The sequence below is a fragment of the Mixophyes fleayi genome, chromosome 6 (genome assembly GCF_038048845.1).
Source record: "Mixophyes fleayi isolate aMixFle1 chromosome 6, aMixFle1.hap1, whole genome shotgun sequence".
NCBI lineage: Eukaryota > Metazoa > Chordata > Amphibia > Anura > Limnodynastidae > Mixophyes > Mixophyes fleayi.
The window spans coordinates 156,937,205-156,964,728 of record NC_134407.1 but is presented as its reverse complement, the minus strand read 5'-3'; the positions used below and the strand labels follow the sequence as shown (position 1 = coordinate 156,964,728).

Here is a 27,524-nt window from a genome sequence, read left to right as displayed (position 1 = left end):
AGTAAACAAATCATCAAATTAATTCAAAATATAATAGTCGCATTGCTATAAAATTTAAAACATTTAATTTTAATTATAAAACTAATACATCAAAGACAACACACATACCAAATATATAAATCCTCTACAAAGAAGCATATAAAATTAATTTGAGATAAAGAGTCAGATCCAAATTAATGCCGTAATAATATGCAAGATGTTAACTGAATTCTTTTTGGTGTAAACGGCAGTCTATGAATTTACAGACAATCCTCCAGGATCAATAGTGCAAAGGATGAAGGTGAATTCATTTGAAATATCGTTGTAAAAGTTTACCGTTTTGATGGCTGAAGTAATGTAATACAACAATCTCACCACCGTTGGTATATTGCATCCAGCAAAGAGTCTCGACTTCTGAAGGTAATTATGCCGTCTGGTAGAGTGTTTCACTCTAACTATGAATCCCAAGATGAGTTGGTATTTTCACTAGTGCAGTTCCAACCAGTAGCAAAGAGAGAATCTGAAGCTTGTATTGAGTATATGGCAATGAAGATCATTATGTTATAGCGTCCTTGTTCTACTAGAAAGAATGTTCTTTCATTTATAATCAAAGCCTTAACGTGTTTCTGTTCCTTCTGATGAAAGTGCTGCACGAGCACAGATATAGTGATATGGCCTCCAGAACTGAACACAGTATTCTAGATCAGGTCGTACCAGTGACCTTTACAGTTGATAATTACTTGTTTCATTCTGCTTCTGACTCCTCTCCCTATGTAAATAAGAATCTGACTTGCCTTTCTCATTGCTGTGTTACATTGCTTACCTTCCTTTAAGTCACCTGACATAATGCAAATAGAATGTTATGACACCCACTGCCTCCAATAGGAGTTTGATAGATCAAAAAAATAGTCTTGACGCGTTTGTTCGCCAATAGGGAGGTGTGTCCATTTTTATAGACTCTAATAAATCAATTCCCGTAGTTTGCCTACTTGTCACTCATCATTAAAGAAAATATAAATAACCTGTAAGAGTAAGATTTAGTTCCCTTTAAATGGATATAATGCACTTGAGAATATACCAACAACAATATTTGTATTAATATATACAATCTGAACCAGCCAAGTAATATTTAGTAGAACAACCAGAGTTGTGCCATCATGTATGTTGAATTTACCACTGGATGATGATGATGATGATGATGGAAGCAGTGTGCCTAAAACAAGGGAAATTCACATGTATGCAGTGGTTGATTATCTGAAATGCAAACGAGAACACACACAGATTTCTAAAACTGAAACTGGACTAATTCCCGCCCACTCATGCCATTACTGTTAGTGAATTTATGTAGTTTCTGATCAAGGAAAGGGAGCGTGATTTGTATTTTATACCTAATGCACCATTTCTTTCATCAGTTAGTTAGAGGCACATCTGTTATAGTTTTCTTTAAGATGTTTTTCTTTTTTTCTTGTACATCTCAGGGCAAACCCTAGCTATGCTGGTTCAAAATGTATATTATTCATCTGCTAAGTGTTTCTATACTATTGCAGTCATGTTTGTTTATTTAGTCCTTTCAGCTCGCAATCGATTTATTTCTATTTATTGCCATTTGCCTCCTTTAAAAAATGATTCCACCCCATCCCACTTAAAAACTTGACCTATGTTCAAGATGTACATTTAATTTCTCTGCATATGTGCGCTATTATACCAGAGGGCAGTCTTTCGTGACGCTCATTCTTTAATCCATACTTCAATTTACAGTTTGTCATTCTCTGAAGGCATTTTATTTGACGTTCCCCAGTCTCCCTAAGCTTTGTGTACAGTGCTCTCTAAAACTGTTGCATCCTGCTTATTAGCGAGATAACTTAAAGCAGCTTAATTGCTAGTACAGGCTGCTGCTAGTGGGAATCACTGGTTCCTAAGATGTGATGTATTGCCTGAACATGTTAATCCCAAGGACAAATAGAAAGGCCTTGATGTTATGCCAGGCCAGAGAGCACACCATTTTTCATGCACAACAGGTATCTCAACAACCATCTCTACATAGCTTGTTCCCTGTAATATAAACCACCAGGGGGCTTCTATTTTAGAGAGGGAGCTGCTGATAACGTGAGTGGTGACATTTTCCAGAGCCAAATTAGCAAAAGGAGGTCCTTTAAAATAACTTCTCTGCTTTGCACAAATGAAAAGGGGCATTTTAAACACAGCATCAATATAAAGCAGAATGTCAATGATTCATTTTTAAATTGTTTATATGTAAAGTCCTGGCAGACAGGCTGTTTTCAATCTCTAAATCTTTGAGCAGGCAACTAGGGAATGATTCATCAAGGCACACATTCTGAGAGCAACGAGCGTTTGTTGAAAACGCACATAAATCGGCTCCGTGCACTACCCAATTCAGCAAGGAGCACATTGGAAGATACGTGCGCTGATGAATTCAGGTGTAGGTCTGATCTGCTCTACTACAGAAGACACTGCAAAACATACTTGCCGACTTTGTGACTCTGTCCTCCGGCAGATCCTGGAGGATGGTCATGTGATAGGGGTAGGAGGGGGCGTGGTGATGTCTATGCGTCACCATAATGCCGCCCCCCACTATAAAATCCTGAAATTCACTGCGATGAATAGCGGAGGGAGGTTCTTAATGACGTTATTAAGCCCCACCCCCGATATTCAATTCCATGAATTTCAGCATTTTTTAGGACCCGGGAGGACTACTCTTCCCGCAGTCTGGAAGGACTCCCCGAAATTCGGGAGCCGAATATGTCTAATGCATATGTGGAATGGGATGGGGAAGGAGCGTTCGTCTGTAGTCAATGTACAGCAAGGGCGTGCCAAACTTGAGCGCACGCAGCAATGTCCGAATCAATTTTGGCCATCTCAAAGTTACTTGTTTTTCTGTTGTATCTCTTGCTCCAGCCACAGGGCTAGCCTTAGCCCTGATTACTAGTAATGCAGTCTTGTATGCATGCTATGACATATGATTGCAATCAGAAGCAACTGTAAAAATGTATTTTATTTTCAGTAGACATTAAGATTGTCCTAATAAATGTATTTCATGAAGAATAAAAACATTTTTTTTTTGTTTTGAACTGTTTTGTCATTATTCACAGGTGACATTAATTCAATAGTTGTTTTTTTTTCCTGTGCATTTTTACGAATTTTTACTGCAGTGTCTTGTGTAGCAGAAGTCATCAGCGCACATATCTTCAGATCCGTTCCAAGTTAGAATCTATGAATTGATGTATATTAATGTGTTTGTAACAACTTGGTAAGATTCACACACCTATGCTCCGCTAGAGCACATGTGCAGCATTCCTCCGGGCTGGGCACAGTGTATCTGACGAAAACAGCAAATGTACACAATTAGCGTAATTTATATAGAGAATAATTACTCGCGATTAGAGGTGCGAATCGATTCAGTCCCAGCTTTTAACCAGTCGCTCACCTAACAAACACTTGACTGTTCTATCTAGGATGCAGACGAGAAGTAGTTCAGTGACTATGGTTGTCGGGGTTATTTTGCTCCCTAAATTTCATATATTGGGACTTATTTAGATCCCCGGACCAACATTGCTATGTGACTGGATTATATACCATCCAAATCACGTTTATCATTGCAATTGTGCTGGACCAAAATGCAATAATTAAACTTAACCTTATATACCCAACTCACTTTGTCCCATAGATTGTAAGCTTGGGAGCAGAGCCTTCGTACCTCTTTGTCTGTATTACCCAGTAGTGTACATTACTGTGTTTGTCCCCAATTGTAAAGCGCTATGGAATTTGCTGGCGCTATATCAATAAATGATGATGATGATGATGATTAGTCTAACTGGCACTAGGCTGATTAAAATGAATATCTTCTAGATTGCTATTAGCATATTATTTTATTGAGAAAAGTGCTACTTCACACTCATTTCCACAATAATATAGCAGATTATAGTTATTACCATATGGGTTTATTGACTAACAAATGTAAAATGTAAATTGTGTGGTAATATTTAGCAAGCAGCACACCTGCTGCCTGCACAATATGGGTTGAAACAATACACGTGGGAATACAGCTTACCAATTCACTAGAAACTGATTACTTCCTGAAGCACAAATTGGCCTCATTTAAGCCTCTATAATCTTACTAGTTCATTGTGAACTCATTGATTGTGTTCTCATGAATATAAACTCAGTTCAGTGTCTGTCTAACCTCTGCTACAGGTTGACTTTATGTGATTTCCTTTACATATTTCATGCTAATTTAATTAACAAAGTTTACACAAAAGAAAGCTGTTTGGAATACATTTTTAATAACGTTGCTGTGTATTGTTTCCTTAGAAGCAACATCTAAATACTAGCACATCTGTTGGGCTACAGTAAGTCCTTGATACAAAAACATATTTCTCATGGTTGTTTTGTATCATCACATATAACCAGGAACTTACCCGTCTCACCCCAGATGGGAAGGTATTCATCCTGCTGGATGTCCAGCATGATTTCTAGTCCATTTCCGGTCCCTCCTTTTACAGTGGTGAGCAGAGGTCGACCATCATGTCCCGAATTAAACATGTAACATTTCCCATATTTTGTGAACACCTGGAATGGAAAAGTAGAGAGACCATGGTTTAATAATTAATTGTACTAAATCCAATACACTCATAAGATAACTGCAAGCATGTAGTGCAATCTATGACACAATTATCCTCTACTTATGTTCCTTCCATCAGGCTAATCCATGAATCCACAATCATTTCGCAATAGAAGCTCTTTCTTACACTTTTTGTTTAGTCACAATTATTTTGTTTAGTATATGATTCACATGATAAAAAAATTAGTTTATTTTGATCTATTTCACTTTTATAAAATCCACATTTAGAACCCCTGGTGTAATGTTACTGGTAGATGCAACAATGCAGAGAAACGGGGTTATCTGGGCAGAATTATCTCAATCTCTAGGTGGCCCAGTCACAGGTGGACTCTGAGCCAGAGGCTGTCATGTTGGCCAAGGACCTATCTTGTGTCTTAGGCAGGAGGGGATTGGTAAAGACTTTATTTCATTGTCAGCCTGCCTTGGGACTTATTGCATGTGGGCTTGGCAGACAGACATGACAAGATGTGTCTGATCCTATTGATAGATGGATCCACTAACTATCTGGTGATTCTAAGAACCTGTCTACCGAAGCACCATGTGGCTTCCCACAATGCAATGCAACACCTAAGAGCATCAGGAGACCAATCTTTTCTCACCATTCCTACTACTAAATTGAGTAGCCTGTTTAGAAGTTTGAAAGTAGCTAGCACCCATTTCATAAAAGGTGTTCTCCAGCCAAGTGTATAAATTATCCAGTCACTTTACTCTTCTAATCCCCCAATTAAAATGATATTTTTATTTTTTTATACTCACATGACCCTCTACTCTAGCAGTGTGTGAACAGTTAGCATAAACTTCTCTGTGCTGCGCTGCCTGTAAGCAATCTGATTGGTTTGTGTATTGGCATTTCTTCTCAGTTCTCCAGTTTCTCTAATAGACTGTTCTGTGCTATTATTTAAAAGCCATTATACTGCCACACTACAGCATATTAGACAGACGGGAAAGCTATATGGCAGCACAGATCTGCATGCCCAGTGCATCATTTCTATGTACAATGAGAGCAGAGCACTTAGCATATGCATTGTGTATAAATTAAAGATAATAATAATAATTATTGCGCAGGCCTTTATGGAGGGTTATGAAGATGGGAGAACTTTTAATTTGGCTGGAAAACCTCACAGTTGCCAACCATCTGAGTTTACCAGGATAGTACCATATTTATGGTTTGGGTCAACCCTTGGAATGGATGGTCACATACTGTATATACAATGTCCCTATTTTCAAGAATGTACAATATAATTTATCTTATTCTGAACATAACATACAGTGCTCACTACCCATTCTTATTCTCTTTGTAACCTTGATATTTATTAAAGCAAAAACAGAAGTTATAGATATATTTGTTAAACATGTTATACAGCGAGATTGCCACATGCCAACTTGCGCCTGTACACCATCATCGATAGCCAGCCCAGCATCAAATTTTTCCTAAACAATGATACCCAAATTAATACAGTTATAAAAGCTATATTGACATCAATTCTGGCATTGCTAATGGACACTAATACCAAACACTAGGAGCAGCCTGTCACCTGTGAGGTACATCAATAGGAGAGTAATGTGAATGTAAGCTATAGATATAAATTGTTTATTTATGCCCTTACAAGCGCAAACTAGATGGACCAATTGGTTTTCTGCCAGTTGGTGCCCCTGAAACACATTTTGCTACTGAGGTTTTCTAATTTCCATCTCCATTCTCTGCTACTCAGCAGCAGAAAATATACGATTGCTTTTTATTACCAATGACATTTTACACAGAATACACAGAGAGACATAAGAAAACTCCTTTGGGTCCCATTCACCTCATCTCCTTCTCCTCTGTGATAACGCTTTCTTCCTAAATTACTCTGGGACTGGCCTGATTTATAAAGGATAAGACATCCGGTATCTGCTGGGCTCTTTTTATTGCAGCAGAGACTGGATATGTAGTTCCAACAATAAAAAGTTAAGAGAAATTGTGACAGAGAATGAGAGGATATTTCGTGAGGTGGAACAATAAACCTGGGAATTTAACCACTGCGGACACCTCCTCTCTTTATCTTATACATAGAAGGTCCAATTAAAGAGCTCTCTCCTTAGATTTATCATTGGCAATGTCACCAAGCATGTTCAAAGTCAAGCTCTGAGAGCAGATAGGGAAGAGAGCTGCCCATTGAGGATAATTATAGGAAAGCATTTGGCAGGCTACCACTTGCCACAACTATTCCACAGTACTTCATGATCGGTAGCTTACAGAGATGGATTCAGTGACTAACTAGGATTTGACAGAACATGTTTTAGCATTGTACCCAATATCTCAAATATATTGCACACATTTTATTTAATTCAGGAAACTGCGGCCTGCACTTTATTACCGTTATTACAGTAATAATGCGCATTATTACCCTTAGTACGGTAATCTTTAACACTGATCTTTGCTCGCGGCTCAGGGAGCCGAGAGCAGAGATCTGTGTTAAAATTACCGTATTAAAGGTAATAGAGCGCAGGCTCAATAAAAGGTCTATTTATTAAAACAGTGCAGCGACAATCATTATGCATCACTGCAAATTGAAGTGATGTGTAATGATGCACCACTGTAATTGAACACGCCGGGGCTGCTCTGTAAACAGTCCTAACGCTGCCAGTCTGGCGGTGAATAGAGAAAGTGCTATAAGCATGCGCATAGCACTTCCATGGATGAGGGATCAAATGAAGCCATGAATCCAGGGGCTGGGTCATTGGGCCACCTGCATTTTTTTCCTTTAAAATGTTCCTAACAGGCTGCTGAGTGGAGTCTTGCCCCCAGGGCTAAAATTCGCCAACCCTCTCCTGCATGAATCCCACAGAAAAGGATAACTAATGCCATTCTGAGATGGCGTTTCCTTTCTGCGAAAAGCAAAGTTTTTCAAAGCTTGGTGAACTGCAGAACTTATCAATAAATGGGGACTGCATTAAGAAATGTTAAATAGGTTATAGCAGGAGAAATCAAAGATGTCTCCTGCCATAAGCACTTCATAAATTGTGTGATGACCATTTTATGGAGAAAACTGCTGTTTTCTCAGTTTAATGATTTTAATGAATAGACCCCTAAATTAATTAAGCAGAGAAAAAAAACATTTCCATGCTCTTCACTGGTAGTGGGATTTTATTGATTTTACAATATTAGTATTATGAAAACATCCTTCACATAGGTTTATGAATACTGTGAACCACTTTGTCATACAGGATGGATATGTCCTGAGCTGCAGTTATCCTTCAAACCCTATTGATATTCTCAGGTTCCATCAGGCTCTAACCCTGGGCTTGCCCTTGGCATATTTTGTTAATATGTTGAGGAAAGATATAGGGGTCTTTGCTTTAATTGCCATTTCAAGCACTGAGTAACATAATGAAAAAAATATGTTCAGCTAAAATCATACATAGTATGTGCAAGAAAACCATGCAAATTAGATTATTTTTAACATATCAAACATGAGCAAAATATACAGAATCGCCAAAACAAAAGCCCATCTAATTAAGCTGAGGAATCGAACATTCAGTGGGAATGACACTTTATTTAAATAATTTGCTATTTATTTATTTTTCCACTGCACATCTTTGCTCCAGAGGTTGAGCAAGAGTTTTACCTCCTGACAGGCGTATCTGCAGATGTGTCTAATTATATAGCAATTACATTAACATTCCCTTGTTGTACTCAGCCTATGCATCCACATTGCTTCCCTGCCCCATTCTTCCTCTCCAGGCGTAAGGAGTGTAAGCAAGAAATGAACACACTAAAAAATGAATACAAACACATGCATAGGCATTTCTGGTGCGCATGTTCACTACAAAAAATGCACCCAACTCTAAATGAACTCTAAATTGTAAATCACATTTTTGCTTCTAATGATGGACAGAGCTGTCCAGACATTGGTTAAGTGAGGTGCTCCATGCAGAACGCAGAACGGCTGCACATATTTGGAGGTGTTCCCAATTTCAGACCTAGGAATCTTTTTCTCAAAACAGAGTTGTTGGAACAGGGCAATATTCTGCAGATCACTAAATAATCAGAACCTGATAATCTGCAAATTCTAAGTACGAGTAATAAAGCAAAGGATAAAAAATGTAAGATTGATATGGTGAGTAAAAAACAAAATCTATTAGCACCCCATGAGAATTCTGCAGCACACTGAGGTGCTTTGCTAAACCGTAACATTTGCAGATATTCTTTTAAAATCCTTTTACTTAAAGACGCCTCTTTAAATGGCTCTAAAATTGACAATCACATTTATTGTCATGTTAGTTTTAGAGGAATTCTGCCTGGTAATGACTTAGGAAGCACTAAAAATTTGTTTTAACAAGTAAAGAAATCATGTAGTCAGTTATGTAGACATTCTCATAAAATGATTATTACAATAGCTATTGTGCACAGGGATTGCCAGCGTACTGTAGTCTGAATCTTGACAACGATTAGTCCCACTTGCCCCTGATTTTCATTTATAGACATTATAGGGTCACTAAGTGTAAACTACAAGTTGATCCAATTTAAAAAGGCATCTTGCAACATTTACAAAATACATAGAGTTTGCAAAAGCTCCCAAATCATTAAGTATTTGGATATAACTTGATTTTCTAGGTCCCCAAAATAATAAAAAAAAAAAAACACTTTAAATAAGAAAATATAAAAAAAATATATTTATTAGAAATAAATACTTAACAAATACTATCTCTGACAAACAATATTATGGTGTTACTAATTTATCACAGTCAATAAGTAACACAGTGCCTTTAAACCCAGAGATCCTAGGCCGTTTAGTAATATTTACTACAAGGTTCCCTCCATTAAACACAACTAATTGCCCATCTATTGATTGATAGCATCTGCCACTACCTAGGATGTCAGAAAACCCTGGCTGCAGGCAGCCTTGGGTAGCAGTGTCTCCTACCTACCTATAGCCAACCTGTCACTCTCCTCCTTTCCTTCTATGATGGACACACAGTACTCTCTGCAAGCTGCCCCAGCATATACAATTAACTACAAAATCAACTCAGGAAGGGGGACAAATATATAGATTTATTCGTCAATAATATCAATAACAGCAATAGACATAAAAATCATACATAAAAATGTAGTTGAAGAAAAATGTCACCTGCAGATATAAGGATATATAGAAATATATAAAGTATGCAAGCTGAAGATCCGATGGTGCATACATCTAAAACCATTATAGCCTGATATCAATACGAAACAGATAATCTCAGGTGTGCTTTCTCTCATAATATATGTCATCTTTCTTGAACCATAGAAAATGAACAAAGTTGTGTGGATTGATAATATAAATTTCAAGAAATTAATACAATGTATGGAGATAGTTGAAATATCCATCATCTCTCCTCCTGTCCTCACCACTCTTAACTCGGCTCTCCAGCTACCTAGCCCTCCTCCTCGAGGACCCTCTTCCCCCCCCCCTCCCCTCTCGCTCCTTCCTCTCCCCTCTGGGGGTTTCCCTGTCATCCGGGCCCTCCCTCTCGGGCTCAGCCGTATGCAGGACCCTTCCCCTCTCCCCTCCCCCGCCCCTCTAGCTGTGCTTTGAGCTCACCGAGTTACTGTGCTTATTGTTTACTATACTGTGCTGTCTCACCTTGTATTGTAACTTTGTTTGTCCCTGTATGGCGCTACGGACACCTAGTGGCGCCCTATAAATAAAAATTAATAATAATAATAATAATAATCATCAATACGGATATATGGCTGACATTCAGAAACAGAAACAGAGATACAGCTGCAGAACTTTTTCCTTGACTACATTTTTATGTTTATGTATGATTTTTATGTCTATTGATGTTATTTTAGGTTTATTGATAAATAAATCTATAGATTTTTTTTATAAAACTGATTGTTGCAATCCGGGTGGTGGATTGAAGCTACCTTTCAGGGACACTATATGCGCTCCTTTTCTTTTCTCTTTTCTCCTTTAATGAAACAATTGGATTATCACACAATGATCTGCAATTAGGAGCTGCTCTTGTCACTGAGGTGCCTTTATTGGATTTGTGTTTTTTTATTTATTTTAATGTTATTTCCTTTGATTAGCATGTTTGTCTCGGGAGACATATATAATTAGAATCTAAAACATGATCCTATAATTTCTAGCACCTGATAGAAATCCTTAGTGCTTAAGGTTTTTCTGCATAATATATTATAAGAAGAACCTATTTCCAGAATTATAATAACAGGTCCATCTAACCCCTTACTAACACGTGGCATGAGGTAATGAGAGGTCCTCCAATCAGAATGCTATACACCCACATTGTGATGGTACCCCTAGTGTACATTGCATTTACGTTTTGAGCAGCTGCCTACGCTAAATTACTTACATTCTTACATGGAGGGATAGGGCGGCCATAGGCCTCACCGATTTTCACGGAAGGCATGCAGCGCCCCTCATGCCATGTGGCCATGCAGTAATCTTTTCTTTTTTTCCTTTTGTAGCTTTATTTTAAAAATGGGGATGGTTGGGCAGTCGGATACGCAAGGCCCTGATTTGTGTTGCCTGTGATTATCAGGGCCGGCCCCTGCATAAGCATGCTTCCTCGTGGCTGGTCAAATACCGGATTAGCCACCTTATTGTATGTGCGGCCCATGGTTGAATTACTGCTCTTCTGTGTGGGCCTATAAACCCTCCCACGCCCTCCCTGTCACCTGGGATAACTGAGGTAAGCATACTTTGGAATTGGCAGTCAAAAGCTACAGAATTAATTTCCCTGCTGTATGGCTGCCAACAATACATTTATCCGCGAGGAAGCATCTTTAATAGAGGTGAAATGCGTTGGGTTATTCTTATTTATTGATAACCATCTCATAGGAACATCATTATCGTGCTCTACCCAGCTCCATTGAACCCGAGGCTGCAAGAACGGACCATTCGCCCGCTACGTGGGACGTCATAAGCCGCGAACGGGGAAGGAAACAACTGGGAGCCTCTATACAAGCTGCGCATGCGCCAGCTGGACATTTTCGATAGCAGCTCCTTCCACTTCTACACCTCTCCATTCTCTCCGATTCCAATCCAGGGGACTTTTGGGACATACGGACCACTACTACAAGGACACATCATACTGTATCTATCATCAATAGCAAGTTACCCACATTTCTTTATTGGGACTGGAGACTATTATACTGTGCCTATTTTTACCTAGTATTCGGGATAGATGTACAGTTATTGAAGTGGTCACGGCATTTGTATATACTACTAGAAATTATACTGGACTGTGTTTTACAGCACATGAGACAAGATCCTTTTACAGATTACATAATAATTGTTTTATTGTTTTTTTTTTTGTGGTCATTAATTAGCTGGTATCATGAGATGTAAACTCTGGCCAGAGTAATTCATACCACTCTGTTACTATTTGCTATTACATTAATAAAGACCTACGGTCCGATTACTTTATAAACATTGTTTTTATATTATTTCAGTGGTGGAGCGTCAGGGCATTCTTACACTTCTTGCCTATTTGAATGATAGGGAGACCATTGAACCCCTATAGGCTGCACCCCACTTTTATAGCTTGTAAATTTCCGTGGTAGACAGCGCTTGGTACCAAGCATTGCATAATGCATGGATCTTGCTTGAAGGGGAAGGGAACGCTTACACTACCTTCCTCTCTGAACAGGAAGCCTAGACTGCACTGCAAAGCAGCAGACCCAACACAAGGAGGCAGCTAGATGAGCCATGAAGTAAATGCATGTGTGTGAGTCACCAGAGCAGTTTAAAATGTGTGAGTTAGTATTCATGCAATGTGGGGTTGGTGGGTGTCATTAATATATTGTAAGAACTATTAATAAAATGTGGGATCTCATTAGGGACAATATGGAACTCCATTCCTGTTAATAGTTTGTTAGAGAACTTTGCCTTCCATCAGAATATATGCTATGTATAAACATAATCTTTAAATATTACTTATATAGCCAACATTACAAATACTGTTCTGAAATAGCCTACAAAGTATACTGCACCACAAAGATGGGCTACATAGGTGAGCCAGTAAGAAATGTTTATGTTATTACATAAATGGCCATTCAATAGTTTTACATTTTCGTCAGTATGTCTGGCCTAGAGAGAGATCTGAGTATCTGTAACCCCCCTCTCCCCCTGTGTATGTATATTGATAAGAGATCAGGGAGAGTGAGGGACTGACATAGGAGGATAAGCCAAAGGGAATGACATAAGATTGAATAAGGAGAGAACAGGACAAATGAAAAGAAGAGATGTTCACTGACCCCTGTGTTTTGGCTTTGATTTTGACAGAACCGCTCTTCCGTGTTTTGGTTTTGAATTTGTATTTTTTAGAAAAATTGCTGAAATGTGCTAACATCACATAATTTTGCTCTTTTATTGTTCCTACATTATTATTAACCTCAATAACACTAATTTCCAGTGGTTTCCAGTCAATTTTGAACACCTCACAGGTCACAATATTATTTCCATCCACTTTCGGACAAAGACTGCAGCGAGCTGGTTGGATGCTAAGTGACAGAGCAACGACACAAACACGGCAGTTCATAGCACATCTAGGAAACATTGCCACACAGCAGTGGCAGAAAAGAAATGTGGTGCAAGCTGGAATTGTCCTTGGGCCCTCCCATCCATCCACCCGTATGTTAAAAAGTTTTAGCAAACTCACACAGAAATAAACCAAGCACTTCAGCTGCAATGAGTGCCACTTTTGTGTCTGAAGTGCTTGGTTTGTTTGGACCCCCACAAAACAATGGGCTTAAGGCAGCTAAGCTAACAGTGCTGTCAATGAACTGTAAGACTGCAGCAAGAGGTTGGTTAGAGCATGCTTGTCTAATCTACCGATATTTCCAAGAGACTCCCGAATTTTGGGGAGTCCTCCCGGACTCCCAAAAGAGTAGGCAAACCTCCATGATCCTAAAAAATGTCGAAATTCTTGCCTTTAAATATTGAGGGCGGGGCTTAATCATGTCATTAAGCCCTGCCCTCCGCTGTTCAATGCTGTGAATTTCGCCATTTTATAGTGGGGGCAGAGCTATGGGGATGTAAAGACGTAACCAGGCCCTCTCCTTTACCATCACATGACCTGTCCTCTAGAATCTCCTGGGGCACAGAGTCACACATTTGGCAAGTATGGGTTAGAGCAATGGCACAAACACACAGCAGTTTATATCAGGTCTAGTAAACATTGCCAGTGCCACACAACAGTGTCAGGAAAGAAAAGTGGTGCAAGATGGAATTGTCCTTGGGCCTTCCCACCCACCCTTAAGTTAGATCTTAAAAAGGATGTGCACAGTTTAACAAATCAATCACTTCAGTGACAAGGAGTGCCAGTGTCTTGTGTCCCCATTACCATCATGACACCCTTTTACTAGAAAAGCAATTCTTCAACTCTACCTGAAGGTTCAATAAAATGCAATTATTGGACTACAAACTAATGATTATATGATTGTGACAGCCCACTAGGTTGGTGAATCGACTTCAGCAGCAGGAACAGCAGCATGTACCCAACAACGCTAGATTCAGAGGCAGGCTACTCTGTGTATCATCGGCTACACTAAGAGGCATACCGCTGACATGTTTGAAAACTAAGAGATGTCATTGCAACATGGCTTATCCTGTTTGGAACCGCCTGAGGATATGTCATTTCTGATAACGCCACCAATATTGTGAGAGCATTACAGTGGGGAGAATTTTGATCACATTCCCTGTTTTGCTTACAAAATCAACTTGGTGCTACAGAGCTTTTTAAAAAATAATAGTGACATGCAGGAGATGCTGTTTGTGTCCCAAAATATTTTGGGTCACTTTCGACATTCTGCAACAGCAAGTAGGATATTGCAGCAGCTGCAAGAAGAATAGAATTTGAGGGGAATATACTTTAGTCCAGCTCAGTGGAGAATACTTTCTGTGTTGTGCAAGTGTCACGATACAACGTAGAAATACAGCTAAAGAACCATGAATAGGTGAAGAAACAAACAATGTTTATTGATGGCAAATATAAACAGGTGATGAAATCATAAGTTTGCAGAAATACCAGATATTCAGCAGTTGCAGGTAAATGAAAGGTGAGGGAAGATTCCAGGCAGCATATACAGGGAAATGCACAGGTAAGTCCCAGGTTCACATATGAAACAGATCAGCAGAATGAATGATGAGATCCTAATGCAGTAGAATCACCGGAACAATGCAGGCGGAAGAATTACATGGTGTAACCACAGGATATGACATCAATAACCAGCTATGTGTGTTGGGAGTGACAGGTATATAAAGGGAAATGAGAACACACCCAGGTGCATGGAATAATTAGTGAACAGTGTTAACTCCTAAGGTACTAGGAGCACAACAGGCACAATAGCAGCACCTCTGGTGAGCAGAGGTACTGCTGCTAAGACACAAAATGAACACAAAATAGTAAAGTCTGATAGTCCAGGTTAGGAGCTGCCATGCAAAGCAGTATGCTGCAGGCAGATCGTGACAGCAAGATGCTGAAACCGGTCTAAATAGTCACCTGTGAAGTGAGTTCAGACACTGTTGACTTGAGTAAAGTGATTCCCCTAATTAAAATTTTGGAAAACAGCTAGAAAAATTGAAGGAGGAGATGAAACAAAGCACTTCCGCTAACTATGCCGGCCTTGTAGATCAATTACTTTATTCGCCAGGATTCAAGAGTTATCAATATCTTGAAATCGGATCACTACATTTTGGCAACTGTGCATGACCCTAGGTTTAAGAGCTATGTCTTCTCTTTCTTTCCAACAGTCCCAGATCTCAAGAGAAGCAATGAGCTCCTGGTCAGCAAGGTAACAGCTCAAATGGTACATGACACGACAACGTCTCCTACCTCAGTTTCTTTGGCAAGTGCTGCTAGGAAAAAGCTTAGTTTTCCCAAGACTCCCAGTGGTGATGCAGATGAGCCAGCACAACATTTTGACATTTGGTCTGGTCTAAAAGAATTGCCGAAAAATCGTGACATCTCTGGCGTAAAATGAACCGCAAATTCCACGAGGAAGGCCATTACTGGCAATTACATCAAAGTCCAGAGACTTCTGTAATAGTGGATTTCAGTGGGGATGAATTAGTATTGTATGATGATGATGTACACACTGATAAGGGTGAGGATGAGGGTGAGGATGATGACAGTGTAGATTGCAGGTACTGGGATCTAGCTGAGAGAAGGTAGCTAGCTCATGCTGGTATATTTGTTAATATTTTGGGTAGAATGGCATGATGGCAATTTTATATTTTTCTACAGTAAACTTTCACCTTTATTAGAGAGGTGTTTTTTTACATTTTTGTTTCCCTGACTTAACAAATCACAAATATTTGCGCACGGAATACTTGGTATCTAAATCTATGCACACATTAAAAAATGATATGAGACACATAAAATGGTATTGTTTATTCTGCCTTGGTGAATGTTTGTGAGGCGTCAATCTCTCAACAAGAGATGTTTCTCTTCCTGGAGGTTCCTGAAAAGCAAGTGGAATGCACAATACTTCCTGTAGATACGGAAGCCTGAGTGAACCAAAATACTTTAATATAGCCTCTATCTGACATGTTTTATCCTATTAGACTTTGTCAAGGACAAAGTGAGCAACTTTACTGTGTGAGCAACGGCACTAAGACTGGAGAGTGACAAGAACAATGTGACTGGAGAATGGAGAGTGACAAGAACACTGCTACCCCTGTTTCTGTGTGAGCAACGGCACTGAAACTGGAGAGTGACAAGAACGATGTGACTGGAGAGTGACATGAACACTGCTACCACTGTTTGTGTGCCCAATGGCACTAAGACTGGAGAGTAACAAGAATAATGTGACTGGAGACTGGAGAGTGACAAGAAGACTGTCACCCCTCCTGTTTCTGTATGAGCAATGGCACACAGCAATGTCACTGGAGACTTATAAGAACACTTCCACCCCTCCTGTTTCTGTATGAGCAATGGCACAGAGCAATGTCACTGGAGACTTATAAGAACACTACCACCCCTCATGTTTCTGTATGAGCAATGGCACACAGCTATGTCACTAGAGACTGATAAGAAGAACACTACCAGCACTCCTGTTTTTGTATGAGCAATGGCACACATCTATGTCACTGGAGACTGATAAGAAAACTACCACACCTCCTGTTTCTGTATGAGCAATGGCACAGAGCAATGTCACTGGAGACTGATAAGAAGAGCGCTGCCTTCCCTCCTGTTTCAGTGTGAGCTGCCACCCCTCCTCTTTCTATTTTAGCTATGATGCAAGCCAACTGCACTGGAGACTGCCAAGAATACTGCTATCATGTCTGTGTCTGTTTATGAAATGGCACCGGATCTGCGTGGAGGGTGATACTTATAAAATTCAAAACTGGCGAGGTCCAACGACGTAGAAATTACATTTTGCCTCATTTTTAGTTCCGAGGGAGCACGAAAGTACCGAGCCGATTCAGATCGGTACTCATCTACAATGTTCGGGTGGGCTCGGTTTTTCGGAAAACCAAGCCCGAGCATCTCTAATAAAAAAGCAGGGGAAAACAGGACAAATATGCAGGAGAGAATGGGACAAAGGAGAAACAATGGAAAGTGGGACGGAGTAGAGACCAGAGTGAATTTGACAAAAGAGAAGTAGGAGAAAATGAAACAAATGAGAACAGGAGAGAATGGGACAATGGAGAAGTAGGAGTGAGTGGGACTCTGGACAGTCAGGAGAGAAAGGCGAAAAGAGAAACAGGACTGAATGTGGCAAAGGTGAAGCTGGAGAGAATGGAACAAAAGAGAAGGTAGGACAGAATGGGACATAAGAGAAAGCGTGGTCCAGGAAACAATGGGACATTAGAGGCAATGGGGTCCAGCAACAAAGTAGTAGCAGGAGAGATTATAACAATGGAGAAGCCAGAGGGAATTATATATAATTGGATCAGTAGTTTCACATACAGTACTGACCTGAGCCTGCATGACCTGTACGTGTAACAATGGGTTAATCACAACAAAACCATTTGGTTTGTCTAAAAATGATTCATATCAGTCTTTAACTATAACTCAGATTGCAACCACCAAAATTTGATTTCATCGCAAACACTTTGAGGAAATTCTTCATTTCTCCTTACCCTATAATCCCATTACAATTCACTTTACATTAGTTCTTAAACTAAACAAAAGGGAGAAGTGCAGAAATAGAAAAAGACACATAATTTCTTGATTTTTGTGCTAGGGAAACAGAAATATGGGATAAGTCTTCAATAACGCATTGATCCCTTAGATATGGTTTCATGGTTTTTAAATACTGTTGTTTCTGCCCACCGCCTCCTTCACATTAGGTCACTAGATAAGGGCTATGAGATGGTAATGGGGTTTTACAACAGCCTTTTATGACTTCCACTATACACATAATTTAGTACGGCATTCTTAAAAATGGAATATCTTTTTGTCTGTACATCAGGAAGTATAATCATTACTTAAGTATAACTCAACCCTTCACAAATTTACACACATGTATATGAAATATGACAATATTAGGTACATTATTTGGGACAATATATTATTACTATAGCTTCTCTTTTGGGTTAACATTATGTTCAACATATATCATGGGCCTATCTTCACTGATTATAAACACATGCAGACGTTGATGCCAGTATAAATTATGAACACTAATTCTTTGATGTATTACCTTTCCTATATGAAAATATAAGGCATACTGGTCCTTACAGCTAGTATCCTTTTGTAACTTCAAAGGGTCTTTACATTTGCTGGCCCCCGTGGAGATGTGCCAGATGTGGTTATGGAGGAGCCATTCAGTCTAAGTGTAGAAAATCCCTCTTATAATAAGACACAGGTCGCAGCAGGAAGCAGATCGACAGGTGAGACAGGCAGCATAGTTAAATTAACCCTTTCATTATTTGCCCACAGTGAATTAATATAACAGAAACTCTACATGGGGAATAATAATTGATATACTGTAGCTTATTTTATTTTTTCTTTAGTCACCCCTGACTATACAGTATTATAATTCACAACAAGGAGGGAATGGGACAAAGGAGAAGGAATGAGGCAGAAGATAAAGTTGTGAAGTTGTGTGCTTTGATATTGGCAGACTATCTGCTTCCAATCCAGTTTGCTCTATCCCTGCCCCACCATATACTCTGTACTGTCTTTTCTTCATAGACATCAAAGTCCCGGTGTGCAAGTCTTAAGTGGAAGCTTCTTAAGAGGGTAGGGAGGGGAGAATGCAAGTGAGAATGAAAGAGTGGAAATTGATAAAATAGATGGGATGGAAGGGTGGCTACAATTGGCAACGTTTAAAAATAGTTTCTTCCAACACATTTCTGTTAGGCAGGTAAAACTAGTGTATGGGGGCGATTCAATTCATTGCAAAGTCCCGTTGGAGTTTTGCATGATCAGATCCAGTGGAATGTTAAAATTAAAATAAGCAATGTTTTATGTACCATAGAAGCACACGACGCAAGGCACCAATGGGATTTTGAACTGAATTGAATCTATGGGATATATTTACTAAACTGCGGGTTTCAAAAAGTGGAGATGTTGCTAATAGCAACCAATCAGTTTCTAGCTATCATTTTGTAGAATTTACTAAATAAATGATAACTAGAGTCTGATTGGTTTCTATAGACAAAATCCCCACTTTTTCAAACCCGCAGTTTAGTAAATATACCCCTTTGTCTTTTGTATTGTTCTTGGTATGAAATGCTTAATGATTTGGATAAAAATGGTGAAGTGGAAGGAAAGAAAAATAACTGAACAAGAACGAGGGGAATGGATAATTAATAAAAGATGGGAGTGCAAAAGTGGGGATTATAAGAGAGCAGTAGGATAAAAGGGTTGAAAAAATTGTAACTGTGTGGAGAGGAACAGTATGGTGAAGTGAAAAAGACAAATGAATCAGATCATTCATTATTTTACTGATCAATAATTTCAATCAAAATTTGCTGTGGATTTTCTGTTCGGGAGAGCGATTTTCGATAAAATTAGGTCATTCAGGTGTCAATTTATATTTGGCTTGCAATATTACTGAGATTTTATTTTCTGAATGGGGTTGGCGAGTGGGGAGGGGAGGGGGTGGCTTTAATATATTTTATATCAATTTAAGTTACCAAAACAAAAATATTAACTCCCCTCCTACAAAAACAATACCAGAGTAAAAGAATGATTTTGTAAAAACTTGCTGCTATTTGCTGGGAATTTAAACTATTTAAGCACTACATGGAATTAAAACACCAGGGGGTAAATGTATCAATCTGCGGGTTCTTCAACACCCGCGTGTTCAGCCTCTTCCGCGATAAAATTTCAAGCGGCGCTGCATTGTAAAGGGTTAACTTCCCTTTACAATGCAGCACCGCTTGAAATTTAATCGCGGAAGAGGCTGAACACGCGGGTGTTGAAGAACCCGCAGATTGATACATTTACCCCCAGGTGCTACAGAAGGTAACATCTCAGAATCCACTGGACAATTGTTATTTTATATTCAGTAAAGGCCATTCTTATTACCAAGCTTCTGGTCTGTTCCTCTATCTTGGTCCTTAGTAGTCAGTTTCAATTTCCCACTGTTTTTACTAGACTCTCCTGTAGTATTACGACATATTCAAACATAACATTTTCTAATAAGATATAAGTTAATATGAAGGAAATTATTTTTAAAATGAAAATGGCCTAATCTCTTCGTATATATATATACATAGTTACATAGATTTTGAAGATGAAAAAAGACATTGTCTTTCAAGGTTTTTTTTTTAAATTCTATGGGGAGAATTCAATTCCCCCAAAACAACGCCACGCTAAGTCTATTACTGTTAATACGGTAATTTAAGCACAGATTTCTGCTCGAGGTTCAGAGAGCCGGTGTTGAAATTGCTGTACTAACGGTAATTACGCACACTATTACCATAATATTGGTAATAGTGCGCAGGCCGCATTACTTTTTACATTAACGCGGCCAATTTAATTCCCCCCTATATTTGTTGTTTGTTGTTTCAGAGGAAGGCAAAACAAAAACCCTGCGTGACAGCTGCCAATTTAAACTCACAGAAGAAAAAAATTACTCTGAGCCCATATTTGCCAGAATAATTCACTGAATCAATCACTTTCATGCACCTGTTATAGCCTATAAATTGATTTGAGCATCTTCCAGTTCTTTATTTGTCTGAGAGGCATGTTGGTGTCAGTAGCTGAGGGGGAGTACTGACATTGGATTGCTATTTGGATGTTTCTGGGGTACCTCTTTGGTAAGTTAGCTCTCAATTTAAAAACACATATGTATGGCCCAAATATATGGGACTCTCATTGTTTAGAGTAGGACCACCCTATTAGCAAAAGCACCGTGGAGTGGTGGGTGGCTTCAACATACATTTGCAAATGTGTACAACCAAGACTTTTGCATTTTTATCTACAGTAGAAATAGCAGATCTGTTGCTGGCTATAGCAGTGTGCTGGGGGAATTTGTCTGTGTTTTTTCCTTTTACTGAATCAATCACCCCAAGTCTGTATTTTAATATTTAAAAATCCCCTAGCATTGCAATATTTGGAATTGGAACATTGGTAGAAGGGGGTGTGGTCATCTCAGACTAGGGGCGTGTCTTTATCACTGTGGAGGCTCACAATGGGGCTACTGAAGAACCAGGCTGCCTCCATCCCAATAAAACACACTTGCATTACATCTCTTGAGTGAGACATACCTCCCAACATTCCTGACAGTCAAGACAAAAGTCCTAGCTGTTGGGACTGTCGCTACAGTGTTTGTAGTTATGTTTATAACTACATTCAAGTATATACCTTTTTAAGTTGGTGGTGAAATCATTTTTCCTTTGGTTGCAGCCAATGGGCCTTGTCGCTTGTAAAATCCTGGGTGTAACATTGGCAGAATGTGGAACAAAAACTCTTAACCATTCTCTCATTAACTCCAACCTTGACTACACCTTCATATGTCTCAAACCTCATCCCCCTCATGTCCTCTTAGATCTGTCTCTGACTTGCTCCTTGCTTCTCCCACTGGATTGCAAGGTCTCTCAGGAGCAGGGCTATTCCCGTCCTTTGTTTTCACATTTCTGCAATTCTTTTAATTTACATTGTGTGTCCCTATTTTATGGGTGCTTTGTTTACCCCACTGTCTGGTGCTGCGGTGCACTGTTCCGAGAAGAAGAAGGAGAAGGAGGATAGAACAACATGATGAACCAAACATCACAAACACTGACTAAAACCTTCTTTATACAGGTCAGTTGCTAGTAAGTGAAAATCTACCCATAAATAAAAGCAGTATTTAAGTGTTAATTTTTGTCACATTTCATATTTCCACACATGTTCTTCAAATGGTTTAAATGTTTACTTACTTTTTGACTTCAGTTGTTATAACATTCTGTCAGTTAAATGTTGTTATATTCTGTCCCAAGTTTATTTAGTGTTTTATTAAGTTCTAAATCAAGATTAACTTACATATTATAAAAAAAGAAAGTAAGTAATTTGTGTTGTACATAACTTCTATTAATTATACTTCCCCAAATCTCCCGATTCAGAGGGGACTATCATGAAGCTGCTGACTTCTGGGAATGTTGGAGGGTATGGGCTACACACAGTGATGAGTGGGTGCCCTTTGCAGTTTCCAGGGGAGGGATGTTTTGAGGGTAGTGACTCAAAGTGGCACAAAGGTGGGTTACACACAGACATCACTGATATGGAAATGATTACAATAAGCACTAGTGCAACATGCTCAAAAACAATTATTTCACAGCATAAACTAATTTTAAGCCCCCTTTATTCAGCATAACTACAGTTCTAGGTAAAGTAAAACTAGAACTTTTCATACCAAGAACAGTACAAAAGACAAAGGGGTATATTTATTAAACTGCGGGTTTGAAAAAGTGGAGATCTTGCCTATAGCTACCAATCAGATTCTAGTTATCATTTATTTAGTACATTCTACAAAATGACAACTAGAATCTGATTGGTTACTATAGACAACATCTCCACTTTTTCAAACCCGCAGTTTAGCAAATATACCTCAAAGGTTCATCAATTGCTAATGAAAAAAATGGCTCCATCATGAGCATTGGAAGGGATTCTTTAATGTAAGGGTGATTAAGCAGAAGACAAGTTCACTAACAAAATACAGGATTGAATACTCAATTTCAATATTTCATTAGTCCAGTACATTTGTTGGATCTGTATTAAATTGGCATGTAGAGCGGTAGAAACTTTTATATTGGAATCAGAACAATACAACTACCACTTTAACTTTCTCTACCTACATGCTTTAATAAACCCTTTAGCTTGTCACAAGATATGAAATTGGACAGTTTTCTGTCTGTCAGGGCCACCAAAAATCATCTCCTGTAAAAATCCTTCTGAGAAGTGAAAATACAGTTTTTCTTCTGGGACGTGAGGAAGCAATCACATCAGGATCAGACAGAAAGATCATATTATATGAAGTTATGCCTGACTCACAGAAAGGTTTCAGACAAGCGGGGAAGCCATCTGTGCAGGGAACATAGACTAATTTATTACAGAAAGGCTGTTTTGTCAAAAGGGCATTCCCAGTGCTTCTCTCCAACAAAGAAAATATTTTAAAAGTAGAACAAAACAAGAACTTCTGCTTCTGCAATGGAGCATCTCAAAACCTGTTTTCCTTTTAAATAAAAGATGCGAGGGGTATCCAAGTGTAATAAGGCTATGATTGCAGAATTTACACTGAAGAACTTGCTTTTATTCCCAGCATGTTCTAATGGTGTAACTGAGAATCTTTACCTCTCATTTCGGGCTACCCAAGTCCTGATGGGAGGGATTCACTGAATATCTATGATGAGATAAGTACAAATTTCTAGACATATTTTACCAATTACTGACATAGTAGATACAAGAAGTCTTCAGTAGCAGAGTGAACAACACACAAATGGGAATATTGAGAGGGGGAAATCTTGTCCTTTATAGTCTGATATTTCAATATATTTCAATATATATCACAGTGTTGAATTAAAGTGATCAGTTTTTATTACCTACATGATAAAGCTGGCAGTATTTGCCTTGTATGCCAAAAACTTTGCATTTGTACCCCTTGCATTGCAAAACGTGTTTTTATTTCAACTTTAAACTAATCACAATTGGCCTTATTTAGAGTTAGGTGCAAATCCAGCTAAAGGGTTCACAATAATGCAAACTAATATCTCAGAGAGTACTATCAACATTTACCCCATCTGCAGATATGGGCTCCCCATCCTACTACCCTCTAACTCCTGTCGCTATATTTAGTCAAGGGTATAAAAGACTTTTGTTCCTTTTTTACAGACTTAATTTTTAATTTTAAGTTAATTTTATCTTTTCCCCTAAAACCCCTAAGACGTTTGCATGGAAGCAAGATCTGTGGGAGAAGCTGTATATGGATACATGGGAAAAAGTGTGTTCTATTAATGGAAAAATCCATCTGTGAACAGCACGGTGGCTTAGTTGTTAGCACTTCTGCCTTACAGCACTGGGATCATGAGTTTGATTCCCGACCATGGCCTTATCTGTGTGGAGTCTGTATGTTCTCTCTGTGTTTGTGTGGGCTTCCTCCAGGTGCTTCAGTTTCCTCCCACACACCAAAAACATACTAGTAGGTTAATTGTCAGCTACTAAATTGACTCTTGCCTCTCTGTCTTTCTGTGTGTATGTTAGGTAATTTAGACTGTAAGCTCCAATGGGGCAGGGACTGATGTGAGTGAGTTCTCTTTACAGAGCTGCGGAATTAGTGGCGCTATATAAACAGCTGCTGATGAAAACAACTATAAGGTCCTGCATCTGTCCTTCATAAGAATTGCTCAGAAATAAGAATCCTCTACCATATCTGGCAGCTCTGCCTGAATGCAGTGTAATTTTGGTGGTGAGCAATCTCATTTTTCTCTGTAACCAGAAAATTCCTGTCCCCTGACCCAAAACAGCTCTATTATTTCTTACGCCTCACTTTTCTTTAATTCATCTGGAAGATTTGCTGGCAAAATATTTAAGCCTTAGTGTTAATCAACAGTACAATTTTAGCTGCTAGGAGCAAACTGAATTGTGTAACAGTCAAATTAAACCTAAATAGCTTATCCATCACACAATTTCGAGGACTCTCAACTCTCACTATTGCCCTGGCATCTATGCTTACTAACTCATTCTCCTCCTTCTAACCAAGGGGGGCTGAGAATTGATATTATAGGTTATCCCTGCATTCTCATACGCCACCTACCTTCATAAAGGATTTCCCAACTAGACATAACGGATGCCATGATCAATGCTTAGGTGATTATTATTTCACCTAGATTTATGCTCATTCTTTCCCTCTCCCATTCCTTTGTCGGTCATATATGTTTAACCAGTAGAAATACACGTACTATTCCTATTGAAATATATTGATTTACTTGTTTCCCTATCCATCTGTATACTTAGCTACTTACCTTAATAAATACTTTATCAGATGTACAGTATAGGTGATAGTAGAATCAGGTGGTATAGCAGTGATTGTTCAATAGTGATCCCTGTTCATGGCTACTCATGTCTCACCTATCTCCATCCATATTTCTTGCATAGTTGCATAGTTGTTGGGTATGCTACAGAAGGCTAAATGAATGTGCACCCCAGCAGGCAGCCCTATTACATAGACTACAGGTTTAATTTCTCACTGGCAGGGTAAGTTTCACTAGAGATAACAAACATGAAAAAAAGTCACCTGGAAGAATAATGATGTATTTTGGATTAAATTATTAACATTAGGTAGAAGTGAACTTTAAGCTTTTTAAGGGCAGTGTATATATATATATATATATATATATATATATATATATATATATATGTATTAGAGATGCTCAGGCTCGGTTCTACGAGAACCAAGCCCACCCGAAAAAACGTCATAGTTACGTTGTCGGATTTTGCAAGTTTTGGATTCAGCACCATTTCACAGAGAGACACAGAAGGGGTAGCACGGTTTTTGTCAGTCTCTAGTGTAGTTGGGCAGCATCATAGATAGAAAAGAAAGAGGAGGGGTAGCAGTGTTCTCTAAAGTCTCCAGTGACATTCTACTGCGTTGTAGCTCACACAGAAAAAGGAGAGCTCCATTAATCCATTGCTAATTGTCATTGCTGAAATAGAAATAATAGGGCTGGCAGTCTTGTTCTAAATCTGCAGTCACATTGTACTGTATTATCTAGCTAACACACCAACAGGACAGCTCCATTGCTGATTGTCATTGCTGAAATATAAATAATAGGGTTGGCACTGTTCTTCAAAATCTTCAGTCACATTGTACTGTATTATCTAGCTAACACACCAACAAGAGAGCTCCATTGCTAATTGTCATTGCTGAAATAGAAATAATAGGACTGGCAGTCTTGTTCTAAATCTGCAGTCATATTGTACTGTGTTATATAGCTAACACACCAACAGGACAGCTCCAATGCTAATTGTCATTGCTGAAATAGAAATAATAGGACTGGCAGTCTTGTTCTAAATCTGCAGTCACATTGTACTGTGTTATACAGCTAACACACAAACAGGACAGCTCCATTGCTTATTGACATTGCTGAAATAGAAATAATAGGGTTGGCACTGTTCTTCAAAATCTGCAGTTACATTGTACTGTGCCATATCTTACCCAGAAATAGGAGAGGTGGCAGTGTTTGGTGCTGAAACAGAAATTCAAATAATAGGGCAGAGTACTTATCACTCTCCAGTCCTCAGTCACATTGTTCTTGTCACCCTCCAGACTCAGTCATGATGATACTAACCCCTCTACCTCATATGCTAAAGCCTATGTTCAAATTCGTAGTGGTTTTAAGTCAGGGAAACAAAAATGCAAATAAAAAGCTTGTACTTTTCTAAAGAAAAAAACACCTGTCTAAAAAAGGTGAAAGTTTACAGTAGAAAAACATAAAATTGCCAACATTCCATTCTACCCAAAATATTACCAAGCATACCAGCATCAGCTAGCTCCCTTCTATCAGCTAAATCTCAACACCTGCCATATATACTGTCATCATATTCACCCTCATCAGTGTATACATCATCCTCAAACCATACTTATTCATCCCCGCTGGAATCCACCATCACATAAGTCTATGTACTTTGATGTATTTGCCAGAAATGGCCTTCCTCATGGAATTTGTAGTTCATTATATGGAAAAATTGTCACAATTTTTGGGCAATTCTTTTAGACCAGACCAAATGTCAAAATGTTGTCACTGGGTGTCTTAGGAAAGCTAAGATTTTTCCTAGCAGCAATGTCCATAGAAACTAAAGGAGGAGACGTAATTGTGTCAGGTATCCCTTGAGCTGTCTTTAATTTCCTCCTTCAATTTCTCTAGCTGCATTTTCATAAAGTCTACTTATGGGAATCACTTTACTCAAGCTAACAGTGTCTGCACTCTCTTCACAGGTGACTACTTCGAGTGGTTTCAGCACTTTGCACAACATGAAAATATTCTTCACTGCGCTGGACTAAAGTACATTCCTCTTAAATTATATTCTTCTTGCAGCTGCTGCATTCTCCTATATGCTGTTGCAGAATTCCGAAAATGACTCTAAATATTTTGGGACACGACAGCCTCTCCTGTATTTCATTGTCATTTTTTAAAAAGTTTTGTACCACCGAGCTGATTGTGTGAGAAAAACATGGAATGAGATGGAATTCCCCCACTGTTTTTTAAACAGGTTGTCAGCGGTATTAGCTCTCACCTGCACCTTGTCTCGTCTCTGATAACCAGCTCTCACTCCCGCCTACAAGACTTCTCCCGTGCTGCTCCCCACTTATGGAATTCCCTACCATGCTCAATCAGACTTTCCCACAGCCTTCAAATCTTTAGATGCTCTTTGAAAACCCATCTCCTTTTTAGAGGTGACCTTATCCCCCATAACACTATTCACATTAATGCACCCTCAAAACTATCCCAACCTCCACTCTGATCCACACTTGCTCCTCTAA

General features: G+C 38.9%; 1 protein-coding gene across 2 annotated transcripts in view; it reads right to left on the bottom strand.

The window, feature by feature from the left end:
• ASIC2 (acid sensing ion channel subunit 2) overlaps positions 1 to 27,524 on the bottom strand; it is a 648,661-nt gene that overhangs the window by 195,401 nt on the left and 425,736 nt on the right. For both annotated transcript variants that reach the window (XM_075176874.1, XM_075176873.1), the window contains exon 2: positions 4,416 to 4,566. In XM_075176874.1, coding sequence (XP_075032975.1) covers positions 4,416 to 4,566 — 151 coding nt within the window. The remainder of the gene's footprint in view (positions 1 to 4,415; positions 4,567 to 27,524) is intronic.